This window comes from Ictidomys tridecemlineatus, chromosome 6 (genome assembly GCF_052094955.1).
Source record: "Ictidomys tridecemlineatus isolate mIctTri1 chromosome 6, mIctTri1.hap1, whole genome shotgun sequence".
Lineage (NCBI taxonomy): Eukaryota > Metazoa > Chordata > Mammalia > Rodentia > Sciuridae > Ictidomys > Ictidomys tridecemlineatus.
Window position 1 is genome coordinate 87,394,362 of NC_135482.1, and position 15,673 is coordinate 87,410,034.

Here is a 15,673-nt window from a genome sequence, read left to right on the forward strand (position 1 = left end):
AAATATGTTCATGCCACTTTATGCTATTGTACATGTACTTTTTTGCATTACAATTCTTAATACACATATATACCTTATATACAAACAGAGATATGAAAAAGTGCAGTATGTATATATGGTGTATTAAGAACTGGCATTTTGAACTGAGTGATTCTTTGTTGTTTGGGACCATTCTGTACATTCTGGGTGTTTAACAGTATCCTTGAACTCTACCGCTAGGTACTAGTAGCACCCCCATCCCCAAGTTTCAACAGCCAAAAATGTGTCCAGATGTTGCCACGTCATCCTTGAGGAATCAGTTTGCACCTAGTTAAGAACCAGGGTTGTAGATCATGTGTGAAGTGTTTTACTCTGTAAGTCTAGTTATTAAAATAGATATACAATTACCGATTTCAAAGCCTCCATCAATTATACCAGCAGTAGAAGAGGGTATGTCAAATCTTCTTTCTATTTGAGTAATGGAAGTTTTCATAATGACTCCACCTAGTGCTTTACAAATGAAGCTTAATGACATAGCTCCCAAGAAAATCTAAGAAACAAACAAAAAAAAAAAAAAAGGAAGAGGGAAAACTGGTTAAGCAAAGAACTATATAATGTTTATATGAATATGGAATTAATATAGTTTCTCTTTTTTACTTGAAAACATTATTTTATTACAAAAAGCATACCTATCTTTTCCCTACAGCAATCAGTGCATCTCAGCCCTTTTAATGTTATCTCTACACAGATAAAGCACCATTTTCCAACTAGGTTACAATATCAGATTACACTGAAAGTTGTCTTTTTTCAACAAATGTCATTAATTGATTTATTAAACACTAAATGTGTTCTCAATTTGCCATGATGGTAAGCCACTCTTTATTTCCAAGTCAATAGCACAGGCCAGCTGAGGGGAGTGGCAGAACATTCTCAAAGGCACCTTCCAGGAAGCCGGTTGGAACTTTGAGGCAGCAAGGAGAAATTTAATGAATAACAAAATTGACCTTACATCTAAGGTGTAGTGGCTATAGACTTTTTAAAGTTTCAGTTTCACTTGAACAAAATTGACTCATCCTTTCCCTTACAGCTCACATTGTTATCCATAAGCAAACTTCTTTTTGCTCTCTTGCTAAAATACGACTGCATTATGGAATACATGATTGCAACTCCCCAAATTCAAATGTTGAACCCTAATCCCCAGTGAGATGACACCCGGAGCTGGGGCCTTTGGGAGGTCTCATGATGAGGTTAGGGCTCTTAGGAGTGTTTGCCGCGTCCCTCTGTTACGTGAGAGCACAGGAAGAAGATGATCACATCTAAATCAAGAAGAGGGCTCTAGTTAGATTCTAACCATGCTGGCACCTTGATCTCAGACCTCCTACATTCTTGAAATGTGGAGAATAAATTTTTGTTGTTTAAGATATCCAGTCTGTTGTATTCTACCAGCCTGAACAAGGACTAATGATCCCTTCTCATTTACCTCCTGTGCTTCCAGTGGTCTCCACCATAATGTCTAGCTTTGATGATTAAAATATTCTCCTGATACATCTTTATGCTTCTGTTCCAGTTCCACTAACAGACTGTTCTCAAACCAGTAGCTAGAGAAATTCTTTTAAAATAAAAATTAGACCATACTGCCAATTCCCACTAGAATGCAAACCTTTTCCAGATAGGAGGTTTTGCTCATTCGATGCTATATCCCAGTGTTTAGAACAATGTCTGGCACAAAGATAATCAAGAAATATTATTGGGCTTTTGTTGAACCAATACTAGGCCACATTTGAGAGTTAGAGACAAAAGGCCAAACAGACATTTGCATAACCTACAAGATGTATATATGTTCTTTCCTGCATCACAGTCTTCAAATTATACATGCTATCAATGAAGATGGAAAAATTGAGAAGAACTGTCAAATAATACCACTTATTAGATACAACTAAAAAGTAGATAAAATATAGAAAATCGGAACACCAACATGGAAGGGTATCAAAACTAGTTTTGCTGAGTTGATGGTGGGAATAATAAAATTCATAAGACAAACACTAAGTTGATTCATGGTGTTAGACAAAAATCATGAAAATTTTCTTCCAGGACAGTCATTTCCTGACATCTTGTAGAAAAACAATCTTTATATCACAAAAGAATTATGAAAATTGTTCAGGGCCCAATCATTTAAAAAAATCATGTAATTAATCCTGGGTGGGAGATGGTGGTAGAGAGAACACCTGGGAGGGAACAACATCAGCAACATGGTAGGACAGGAATCCAGGACCCTTCTCTCCCACAATACATAAATTTAACAAAAAATGGACCAAATTCCCTGTAAGAACTACAGAAACCAACTAGGAGTTTCATGTAATCCATGCTAGCCTAGATATAAACACATGGAAACCTAAAAGAAAATCGTCTGACTCTCTGCTCTCTCCCTTGCACTAGAGCCCTTATCACACAATACTGCACAGTGCTGTTGGGAGAGAAAATTCAAATCCCCTACATCCAGTGTTTGGACTTCTAGTGGAGGCTTTCCAAGAACTGGTTTCTGTCTTGCCTCAGCACTCAAAAATGGGACACCAGACTGGGGCTCTCTCAGCAATGACAAATGATTAAGCATCAGTCTGTAGTACCACTAAAAGACAGCAGATGGAGCACCATTGCCACAATTTGCTACATCACTAAAGAGGTCACAGTACGGCTGAAAGACACCAGCACCTTACCAGGGAATGGTTCTAAATAGTAACTAGTAAACTTTTTCAAATAAGAGACTATACATACAAGCCTAGAGAGGTTAGAAAAGAATGCACACATAGAAAAAGCTTAAGAAAGCTTCAGTATCGAGCAAGGCTGAGAAAATTTCCCCTTATAGAAAACCAGATTACAATGTTTAGAAGAATTGGCTGATTCTTTGAACACTAAAATCCAAACAAACAAACAAACAAAGACATACAAAGAAACAGGGAACATGGACACATTTAAATGAACAAAGTATATCTCCAGGAACTGGCCCCAAAAAGTAAAAAGCTAGGAATTGCCAGAAAGGGATTTTAAAATTCCTGTGGAAAAAATGCTTAATAAAATAAAGAGAGCACAGATAGACAACTAAATGATATCAGGAACATGGTACATAAACAAAATGACAATATCAATGATACACAAATTACAAATGACCAAGTAGGTATTCTGAAAATAAAGAATATAATAACTGAATTGAAAAGTATGCAAGAGAGGGACTCAAAACACTGACTTGGTCAGGCAGAGGAATCAGTGAACTCAAGGACAGGTCTTTGAAAATTACTGAGAGAGAGGAGCAGAAGGAGGAGGAGGAAAATAGGAGGTGGAGGAAGAAAAAGAATGAAGAATCTAAGGGAATCATGGGACAAAAATCAAGCAGAGCAAACACACAGAGAAGGATAGGAGGAAAGGGTCAAGAACTTTTTTGAAGAAATAATGGCCTCTAATTTCCCACATCTGGGGAGAGAAGCAGACATAAAACTCAAGAAGCTCAAAAATACTTGAACTAGGATAAACCTAAAGATATCTACCCCGTGGCACATCTTAAACAAATTGTTGAAAGTCATAGGAAAAAGAGAAATAATCTTGAAAGTAATCAGTAGGGAAGCTTTTCATCAGGTAAAAGGGAGCTTCTATTACATTAGCAGCAAATTTCTAAACGAAACTATGGAGAACATGCTATGGTTTGGATGTGAGGTGTCACCAAAAAGTTCTTGTGTGAGTCAATGCCAGATGGTTAAGAGGAGAATCAATTGTTTATGAGATTCTTAATCCAATCAGTGAATTAATCACCTGGTGGGGATTAACAGAGTTATAACTGAAGGCCGGTAGAGTGTGGCTGGAGGAGTTTCATGTAATGTGGCTGGGCATTGGGGATATGGTTCTGGGTATGTATTTTGTATCTAGTGAGTCGAGCCTCTCTCTCTGCTCTCTGATCATCATGTGAGCTGCTTTCCTCTGCTATACTCTTCTGCCATGATGTTCTACTTCACCTCAAACCTCAAGGAATAGAAGCAGCTATCTATGGACTGAGAGGTCTGAAATTGTTCTGGTTGAGTCTTTTAGTCACAGTAGCAAAAAAGCTGACTAAAACAGATGAGAAGGGAGTGAGATGATATATTCAAAGTACCGAAACAAACAAAAAAGAAACTGGCCAATCAAAAACACTGTATTCAACAAATCCACCCTTCATAAATGAAGAGAAGTCAAGATTTTCTCAAATTAGCAATATCTATGGGAGCTCATCACAACATTTGACCTGCTGAAAGGAGAGGGAATCAGAAGAATGTTTATCAGCAACACAAAACAGCATGAAAACGTAGATATCTCCTGGTAAAGATAAATACATAGGTAATATGGAATCTTGAATTATTATAATGTAGATAACCAAATAGATTGTTAATCTGGTATAGAATATTTTAAAGAGCACAGAAAAGGAGTCCAAGATGAAAAAAAAAAACAATGTTGGAGGTGTCACAATACCTGACTTGAAATTATAATACAAAAACTGCATGGTACTGGCATAAAAACAAACACAAGACCATGTCAACCTGTGAGTATATAGATACGGGCAACAACTTTCTCAATAGGGCCCTAATGCTGAGGAAATCATGAAAAGAGTTAATAAATGGGAGGCATCAGGTTAAAAAGCTTCTGCATAGCAAAGGAAACAATTAGGTATGTGAATGGGAGAAAATACTGCTAGCTACTCTTCCAACACAGGATTAATATATAGAAAATATAAAAAAACTCAAAAAAATTAACACCAAAAAAACAAATAATCCAATTAATAAGTGGTCAAATGAATTAAACAGACACTTCTCAAAACAAGAAATACAAATGGCCAACAAATATATGAAAAAAATATTCAACTTCATTAGCAATTAGGGAAATGCAAACCAAAACTATACTGAGATTTTATCTCACACCAGTCAAAATAGCAGTCATTAAGAATACAAACACTAAGGCAGGAGCAGCGGCACAAACCTATAATCCTAGCAGCTTGGGAGGCTGAGACAGGAAGATTACGGAATTCAAAGCCAGCCTCAGCAATTTAGGGAGGCCAAAAGAAATTTAGTAAGAATCTGTCTCAAAATAAAAAAGGGTTGGGGATATGGCTCAGTAGTTAGGTGCCTCAGGGTTCAATCCCCAGTACCAAAACAATAACAACAAAATACAAATAATAATAAATGCTAGAGAGAATGTGGAGAAAAAAAGGAAAAACTTTATACTATTGGTGGGATTACAAATTAGTACAACCACTATGGAAATCAATATGATTTAAACCACCATATGACCCAGCTATACCACTCCTTCATATTTATTCTAAAGAATTAAAGTCATTATACTATAGAGATACATGAATACCCATGTTTATAGCAGCACAATTCATAATAGCTGATCTATGGAACAGGTCTAGGTGTCTATCAATGGATGAATGGATAAGGAAAATGTGGTCTATATACACAATGGTGTTTATTTAACCATAAATAAAAGTGAAATTATGTCATTTGCATGAAAATGGATGGGAATAGAGGCCATTATGTTAAGCAAAATTAGTCAAACTCAGAATGTCAAGGGTCATATGTTGTCTCTCATATGTGGTATTTAAACTAAAAAAATGCAAGATGATTCAAAATATGAATTGAATCACTATAAAATCTTAACAAAATTTAGGACAAAAGACTCATGATTACCTAATAAATTTAGAAAAGTTGTTTTTGTAAACTTTACCACCTGTTAATAATAAAAGTACTGAATGAAGTAGGAAGTGGTGATAACCTCAACATAATAAAAGCCATATATGGAAAGCTCACAATTAACATATTTGAGGGGGAGACTGGTAGTATTTCCTCTAAGATCGGAAACATCAGTCTCACCACTAATATTCAACCTAGTTCTGGAAGCTCCAGCCAGAGCAATTAGACATTAAAAAAAATGAATGAAGAAACAAATAAAAGACATCCGAATTGGAAATACTAAATATCAGCAATGTTGCAGGACACAAAATCAACATTCAAAAATCCGATGTTTCTGTACACTACAATGCACAATCTAAAAAGAAAATTAGAAAACAATCCCACTTAGTATAGCATCAAAATATATACAATACTTATAATATTAAGGATAAACTTAGGGATGAAATTAACCAAGGAGGTGACAGATTTGTTCAATGAAAACTATAATATTGATGAAAGAAATTAAAGACACCATAAGTGAGAAAATATTCCCTGCTTATGGATCAGAAGACCTAATATTAAAATGTCCATATTGTCCCAAACTATCTACAGATACAATGCAATTCCTATCAAGATTCTCATATTTTTTTTACAGAAAAACCTGAAATTCATACAGAACCCAAAGGCAACCTGAATAGCCCAAATAATCTTGAAGCAGAAGTTAATGCCTTACATTTCCTGATTTCAAAATATACTACAAAGTAGTAATTACAAAGCATTTGTAATTAAGATGGTGTTTCAGAGGCATAAAGATAAATCTATAGACTAAATTGGACAGAGAAGGGATCCCAGAAATAAACCCAATGATTTTCACTGAGGATGCCAAGACTACATAATGGAGAAAGAACAGTCTTTTCAACAAAAGGTGCTGGGAAAACTGAATTACCATATGTAAAAGAATAAAGTTGCATCCTTACACTTTACACCATATAAAAACAAACTCAAATGGATTAAAGATGTAACTAAGAAGATTTAAAAAAAACTCTTGCACTACTAGAAAAAAAAACACAGGGAGAAATCTTAGGGGCATGAGATTTACCAATGATTTCTTAGATACAACACTAAAAACATAGGCAATAAACAGAACTACCTTAAGCTTAAAAACTCTGCACACAGAAGGAAAAACTTAACAGAGTGAATAAAATAACCTATGGAGTGGTAGAAAATAATCACAATTTATATAACTGATAAAGGGTTAATATCTAAACAATGTAAAGAACTTACATGATTCAACAACAACAAAAAAGTATTTTTTTAAATGAGTAAAGGACTTCAATAGATATTTCTCCAAAGAAGATATGCAAATATCCAATAAGCTCAGCCTCAGGGAGATGCAAATCAAAACCACAATGAAATATTGTCTCATATCTTTCAGGATAACCACTAACCAAAGAAAAGAAAATTGTAAGTGTTGGTAGGAATTTGGAGAAGGTAGTGCTTGTTAGTATAATTGTAAAGTGGCATAGCCATTAGGGAAAAGACTATGAAGGCTCCTCAAAAAAATTGTCATATAATCCATCAATCCTTCTGGGTATATTCAAAATTATCCAAAGCAGGATCGTGAAGAGATATGTCATGTTCATTGAAGTATTATTTACAATGGACTAGAGGTAGAATCAAATCAAATGTCCATTCACAGATAGATGGATAAGAAAGATATATACATACAATTTAATAGTATGCAGCTTTAAAAAAGAAGGAAATCCTACCACATGCTATAACATGGACAAATCTTGAGGTCATTATATTAAACCAAATAAGCTAATCAAAACAAGAGAGATAGCCAGGTGCAGTGGCGCACCTGAGGCTGAGGCAGGATGATCCGGAGTTCAAAGCCAGTCTCAGCAAAAGTGAGGCGCTAAGCAACTCAGTGAGACCCTGTCTCTAAATAAAATACAAAATAGGGCTAGGGATGTGGCTCAGTGGTCGAGTGCCCCTGAGTTCCATCCCTCTTACTAACAAAAAAAAAAAGAAGAAAGAAAAAAAGAAAGAAAAAAAAGAAAAGAAAAGAAAAGAAAAGAAAAAGGACAGATAATATATAATTCTACTTACAAGTAGTATCTAAAATATTCGAAAACTTAGGGACCTGGGGTTGTGGCTCAGTGGTAGAGTGCTTCCTAGCATGTGTGAGGCACTGGGTTTGATTCTCAGCACCACATATAAATAAATAAACAAAAAAAGTCCCATCCCATCACATCTAAAAAATATTTTTAAAAACCTTAGAAACATAAAGTAGAAAAGCCCTTTCAAAGGGCCAGGGGTGGGCTGAGGATGTAGCTCAGTTGGTAGAGTACTTGCTTTGCATGCACAAGTCCCTGAGTTCAATACCCAGCCCCTCCCCCCCCCCAAAGGGCGGGGGAGAAGAGGAATTGTGTTAAGTGGGTGGGTGTAGAGTTTCAGTGTTGGAAGCTGAAAATGTTCTAGAGATTTGTTGCACATCATTGTGAATGTACTTAACACTACTGATTTATAAACTATATGAAACAGCAAATGTAATGTTGTTTGTTTGGTTCTTTTTTGGTACAATTAAAAAAATTTTTTTTTTCAGAAACAAGAAATATGGGTTGCTTCCTGATGAAAAAATATACACATCTCACTGGGTTTGCATATGGATCCAGGGGACAGCAGAATTGTGGTATATTATTGAAATCTTGTAATTTGTCTCCACAACTGCTTTTCACCACGTTGCCATCTCCCAACCTATCAAGTCTTTTATAAACTTAAAACTTCTCAATGAATATTCCCTTCTCTATTCTTTTCTACTGTCCAGTAATTCAATTTTTTTCAACACAAAAGCTACCTTTGAATTGACATATTCCATCAGATTTCAACAATTTGTAAATAAAATGTCATATATTTTGTTAAAACTTTCATGATCTCTTCAGTTATAATTGTTATCAAAGGGTTTTGGGGGGGAGCGGTTACTGGGGATTGAATTCAGTGCTTAACCACTGAGCCATATCTGCAGCCACCCCCCTTTTTGCATTTTATTTAGAAAAAGGGTCTCACTAAGTTGCTTAGCACCTCGCTAAATTGCTGAGGCTAGTTTTGAACTCACAATTCTCCTGCCTCAGCCTCCTGAGCTGCTGGAATTACAGGCATATGCTTCAGCACCTGGTCATTATGAAAGGTTTTACAAAACCATAAAAAATCATCTTCTCAGTGTATATTGGTTGCTTTTTCTGTTTTTTAAAAAAAACATTTTTTAAAAAATAATTTTTACATAAAGGATATAATATAAATTTGCCATTTTAACTATTTTAAGTATACAACTCATTGACGTTATTTATATTCACAATCACCACTATTTCTAAAATTTTTTTATTACCTCAAATAGAAACTGTAACCATTAAGCAATAACTTTGCATTCTACCTTCCTCTAGTTCCTGGTTATCTATTAATTTATTTTCTGTCTCAGTTAATTTGCCTATTCATTTGTTGTTGAATACTTGTTTTTTTCCACCAATTATAAATACTGCACTGAATATTGTGTGCAAGTATCTGTTTTAGTCCCTGTTTATAATTCTTCAGGGTATGTACCCAGGAGTGGAATTTTGGGGTCAAATGGCTATTTCTATGTTTAGCTCTTTGAAGAACGGCTAGATTCTTTCTCATAGCATCTGTGCCATTTTATATTTCCATCAGCAACGTATAAGGGTTCATTTTCCCACATCTTCACCGACATTTACTTTCCATTTAAAAGTTATTATAGTCATGCTAGCATGTGTGAAGTGCTACTTCATTGTGGTTTTGATTTGAATTTTCTTAATGACTAAAATATATTGAGTATCTTTTTAGTGCTTATTAGGATTTTCATATCTCCTTTAAGAAATAGCTATACAAGCCCTTGCACACTTTTTTAATTGGGTTGTTTTTCTTATTGAGTTGTAAGTATTCTCAATATATTTTGGATTTTTTATACTGCATCAAAAATATGATTTGCAAATATTTTAGTTTTCATCCCATTCTGTAGGTTCTTTTCACTTTCTTGATTTATATATATATATATATATATATATATATATATATATTGCCCAAAAGTTTTAAAATTTGACCTAGTCCAATATTTGTAGTTTTTTTTCTTCTTTCTTTTTCCCATAAACTTTTGATATATCTAAGAATCCATTTCCAAGGTCATCAAGACTTACATCATATTTTCACCTAAGAGGTTTGTGGCTTTCATTCTTAAATTTAGATCTATGATCTAATTTGATATAATTGTATATGCTATGAGGTATGAGTGTCTACCTTCATTCTTTTCCTATGAAAATCCTGTTAGCCCAATTTGTTGAAAAGACTACTCTTTGCCCAAAGAATAAACCTAGTGCTTTTGTCAAAAATCAAGTGGCCATAGATGTATGGGACTATTTCTAGACTCGTGGGTATGTTCCATTATTTGTATGTTTATCCTACTGCCAGCACCATAAAATTTTGATACTATAGTTTCCAAGTCAGCTTGAAATAGAGAAATATGAGTCTTTCAACTTTTTTCACTTTTTTCAATATGATTTTGACTATTTGGATACTTTTAGAATTCCCCATGAATTTAAGGATTGGCTTTTCTATTTCTGGGGGGAAATGCTATTGAAAGGGACTGTGGTCAATATGTGGAACAATTTGTATAATATCAATATTTTGATAATAACATCTTCCAATCCATAAACACTGTTCAGTCTCATTGCTTGATATTGATCCATTTAGGTCTTCTTTAATTTTTTCAGCAATACTTTGTGGTTTGCAGTGTACTTTTTATTACCTCCTTGCTTAAATTCATTTTTAGATTTTTTTCTTAGCTATATCATTGTGAATGGGTTTACTTTATTATTTCTTGAATATTCCATGGCTGATGTGTAGAAACACTATTCATGTGATTTTTATACCATTAAATACTGCTTAGTTCATTTATTATTACCTCTAATAGATTGTGTGTATGTGTGTGTGTGTGTTTTCTTTGGGATTTTTATCTATTTAGGAACATTTCACCAGCAAATAGAGATAGTTTTCCTTCTTTCTTTCAAATTTAGATGCTTTTTATTTTTCTTATTTAAAGGCTCTGGATAGAAGCTGTAATGCAATATTGAATGGTCACTGTTGAAAGTGGGCATTATTGCCTTGTTCTGATGTTAAGAGGAAGGCTTTCAGTCTTTCAACGTTTAGTTGAAACAGTGGTAACTTTTTATAAATTCCTTTATTATGTTGAGAAAAATTCCTTATATTACTGGTTTTATGAGGGTTTTTTTAATCATTAACAAGTGTTAGAATTAACTGAGGTGATCTTGTGGATTTTGTCTTTGTTTGATTAATGAACAATATTTCATTGATTAATTTTCTATGTTTAACCATACTTTTATTTCCAGAACAAATCTCACTTTGTCATGATGTATATCGTTTTAGTATGTTGTTCAATTTGGTTTGATAGTAATTGGTTAACGGTTGTTTTTAAAATTTAATTAATAGACTTTATTTTAAAAGCAATTTTATGTTTACAGAAAAATAGACCATAAAGTACAGAGTTCCCACAAGCTCCTTTTCTCCATACACATTTTCACTTATCATTTAGTCTTGTGTTGCTGTGGTACTTGTTTATGCTGATAAGTCAAGATTGATATGTTATGTTAACTCAAGCCGCTACTTTACAACACTCTGTATTGTACATTTTATAGATTTTGACAAATGTATGATGCTCTGCTTACTGTATTATGTGGGATAGTTTTCCTTTCCTAAAAACATCAGTGTCTATTTGTTCCTCCTCTTCTTTGAGCAACTGCTAAACTTTTTGTTTTCAGAGATTTAATTTTTTTTCAGAATTTCATATAGTTGGAATCATATAGTATGTAACCTTTTAAGAATGATGTTATTACTTAAAATTTCACTTAGCATGATGTTCTCTTTATCTACCCATTTACCAGCAAATGACATTTTCACTCCATGTCTTTTTTATGGCTTGATTTCTTTATAGCCCCCCAAAATATTCCATTGTATAAATGTATCACTGTTTGCTTGCCATTTGCCTATTGGAGGACATCTTGGTCATTTCTAAGTTTTGGCAGTTATGGATAGTGCTGCTATAGACATTTAGGTGCAGGCTTTTGTGTGCACATAGGTTGCCAATTGATGCTGAGCATTTTTTATATGAGTACTTGTCATCTGTCATCTTCAAAGAAGTATCTTTGGATATTTTTCAAATTTTATGACTTGTTTGCTTATTTTATTTTTTTTTAACTTTTAGGGTTCTTTGTACATCTAGGATAGCAATCCTTTATTATACATATCATCCCACTGTCTTCTCATCTCCATGGTTTCTGGTGCAGTAATGGTTATTACTCTTAATGAGAAACACTTACATATGATGAGCTGCTTCTCTTGCTACTTTTTAAGAGAGTCTCTTTTTCTTTGACATTTAATAGGTTGATTATAAGTGTCTCAGAGTGAATCTCTGAATTTACATGGAATTCATTGAGCTTCTAAGGTATTAAATTTATGTCTTTTATCAAATGGAAGAAGTTAGCCATTATTTCTTCAAATATTCTTTATTCCTTTGTTTTTTTCTCTTCTACCTCTGAGACACTCATAATTATTGGTTCATTTGAAAGTAAAGAAGGTTCTTACCTTTTGTTCATTTTCTTTGTCCTTTTTTCCTTTCTTCTTCTTATACTTGATAACTTCAATTGTCCTATCTTCAAGTTTACTAATTCTGTGTTCTGCCTGTTCAAATCTGCTGTTAAATCCTTGTCTTGATCAGTTCAAGCTGATATAACAAATTCCCATAGACTGCATAGTTTAAAATACAAGCATTTACTAGTCTTGGTGCCCATCAACAGATGAATGGATAAAGAAATATATATGCAATGGAGCTCTACTCAGCCATAAAGAAGAGTGAAATATGTCATTTGCTGGTAAATGGGTAGATCAAGAGAACATCATGCTAAGTGAAATAAGTCAGTCTCAGAAAGTCAAGGGTTGAATGTTTTGTCTTAAATGTGAAAGCTGGAGAGAAAAAAAAAGGAATAAGTAAATGAGATCTTCTAAAAATAGAAGGGAAATCAGTTAAGTAGGGAAGGAAAAGGGGGAGAACTGCAGAATAAATTGATAAAATTTTGCTATGTATATGTATGAATATGCCACACTATATTCAAAGTTTATATATAACTATAATGCATTAATTAAACAATAAATAAAACAATAACCAATAGAGTAGAGTGAGCAGATTGGCAGAGGGGAGAGAGGAAGAAATAGGTTGACTAGAGATTGAAAAGAAGTAAACTATGTTATATGCATTGATAAATAGAACAAAATAAACCCCACTATTAGGCATAACTACAGTGTACTAAAAAGTTTTTAAAAATTCAAAATTATTTTAACGTACAAACATTTATTTCTAACAGTTCTAGAGGCTGATAAGTCTAAATTCAGGGTGTCAGCATAGTTGGTTTTGAGTGAGGGCTCTGTCAGTTTGCAGACAATCAACTACTTCTTGTATTCTCACATGGGGGGAAACTAGTTAATGCTCTGGCCTTTTCTTGTAAGGATACTAAACCCATCGTAAGGATCCCAGTCTCTTGTCTTATTTACCTACTACTAAAAGCCCCTCTACAAATAACATCACATTATTTCTTGGGTTTCAACACATAAGTTTTTGGCAGGACACAAATGTTCAGTCCGTGGTACCTTCTTGTGAATTTTTTCAGCTCCTTCAAGCTTTCGCCAGATTTGCACTGAGTCTGCTGGTTAGCCTGAGATGAAAGCAGAGGGCCTTCTCAGGTCTCTCTTATGACAATGTATCTTGTCCTGAACACACACTTACCTTTTAATTGCAACACTTACAATCCTTATACTTTCCCCTGCTGCTTCTCTTTCTCAGCTGCTTATCTACTAATATCATTTTAGATTTTAATCTCAGCTCATTTTTTTTTACAGGAGACAAATTTTTGATATGCTAACAATTTTACAGGACCCTGGGTTACTATTATTTCTTGTGTAACAGTAGAATCCTCAATTGGTTCTATAAAGAAAGAAGTAAGAGATATAAAACTCAATAGCCAGACTAGGACATCTCCATTGAGTGGGGATTCTATTTCTTTGTCAACAATCAAGTTTTTGATGTCTCATTTGTATGTTTTTCTTATAACTCTTTGAAAAATAATCATCATACTAAATTAGGATTATTTACTCTTGTTATTGGAGAATATCAATTAGTATTTTTTTTACTAAAGGGTTGTCAGTGATAATTTTTTTTTAACTTTTTATTCCTGGAGATATTTTACTTGAAACAGAATTTTGGTAAGTGTGTATTCTCTGGAAAATATAGTTGTATTGTCTTCTTGCCTCCAGGGCTGCAAATGAAAATTTCCATTTTTTTGTAGATAACATAGGGTTAATTCATCAGCTGGTTTTTTCTTTCTTTTTCTTATTTTTTCCTTCCTTGTTCCTCCCCCCCCCCTCTCTCTCTGACTGCATCTCCCTGTGTTGCCCAGATGGCTTTGACTTTCTGTACTCAAATGAACCTCCTAACTTGGCCTCCCAAGTAGCATATGCTACTGTGCCCAGCTCTATTTAAAATGATTTTGTTTTTGTTTTTTAATTTTCAACATTGACATTTTGGTTGAAAATTTATAACAGAGTCTATGTACTACAATTCCTGGTGGATGCTTACTCTCTTAAAAAAATAATATTTTCAATCAATTTACTTGATTCACAGTTTCAAATTTATATACCTTTACATTAACATATAAATTTGATATGTGCATACATTTTAAAGTATGCACTTTTTTTTCTTTTTATTTCTTCCTTTACTATCTCCATGTCAATTATATTATCTTTTCCCTACTTAATTTGGCAATACAGTATTCTCTCCACATTCTCAATATTTGTATCATCTCAATAAAGCACTTACATATTACTCATACAGATTCATATTCATCCTAATAATCTGTACTATATTCGAAGAGAATAAATATCACAGCTTGAATTTACAGATTATTGGTTCAGTTTTTGAAATATTTGTCATGCTCAACAGTCCATAAAATAGACCTTCTTTGTCAACAATCAAGTTTTTGATGTCTCATTTGTATATTTTTCTTATAACTCTTTGAGAAATAATCATCATACTAACATTAAAACCCTGTTCTTTTCCTTTTTTTTTCTCTTGCCATGGGTGAATTCTTTATCTGATAAGTTCACTCACATAACAATATGACTGATGGTTTAGCCAAATAAAGTTTATGATAGACACTAAGGTAGGTACCTATAGAATCAATGATGAGCATACTAACAATATGATTTGTTGGTTGTCAAAAAAACACAAAGAAGACTCTTACTTAAATGCTAACCAAAAGAGTGCTGAGTGGTGAAATCAAGAGAAGAGGAATTTCAGAAATCAACAGGATATCTTATTAAAGCTAGCATAAGCACAGTCAAAGGTAAGTCCCATTCTAGCTAAGAGAAGCTTTCAAAAAGTTCAGAGACAGCTTTTATACAATCCATGACTTCAATCTTAAAAGACATTTAAGTTCAAGATAAGAGACTCAAAAAGTCAAAATTCTCACAATAAAATCCTAAATTGGTTCTACAAAGAAAGAAGTAAGAGATATAAAACCCAATACAAGACTAGGACATCTCCAATGAGTGGGGATTCTATGAGGTCATGAAATGAGTTAATATAGGTAGATTAATCAATTCTGTGAATTGGGTATTACTACATTACTAGTCCTAATGTAGTAATGTTTTTTTAAAACATTTTTTTTAGTTGTAGGTGGACACAATACCTTCATTTTATTTTTATGTAGTACTGAGGATCAAACCCAGTGCCTTCCAAGTACGAGGCGTGCGCTCTACCATTGAGCTATACAACCTCAGCCCCACTAGCTCTATTTTTAATACAAGACAAGTTCAGAGAAAAAAAATGATATAATGACTTTCTCAAAATTTTACAAAACGGCTAAACAAGA

General features: G+C 33.7%; 1 protein-coding gene across 6 annotated transcripts in view; it reads right to left on the minus strand.

Moving 5' to 3' along the window:
* The window catches only part of Slco1b3 (solute carrier organic anion transporter family member 1B3), an 88,411-nt gene that overhangs the window by 46,571 nt on the left and 26,167 nt on the right, over positions 1-15,673 (minus strand). For all 6 annotated transcript variants that reach the window (XR_013423033.1, XM_005328910.5, XM_021728832.3 and 3 more), the window contains one exon: positions 388-529. Coding sequence is in view for 5 of the 6 variants with exons in the window: in XM_005328910.5 (XP_005328967.2) it covers positions 388-529 (142 nt within the window). In the remaining variant the exon portion in view is untranslated. The remainder of the gene's footprint in view (positions 1-387; positions 530-15,673) is intronic.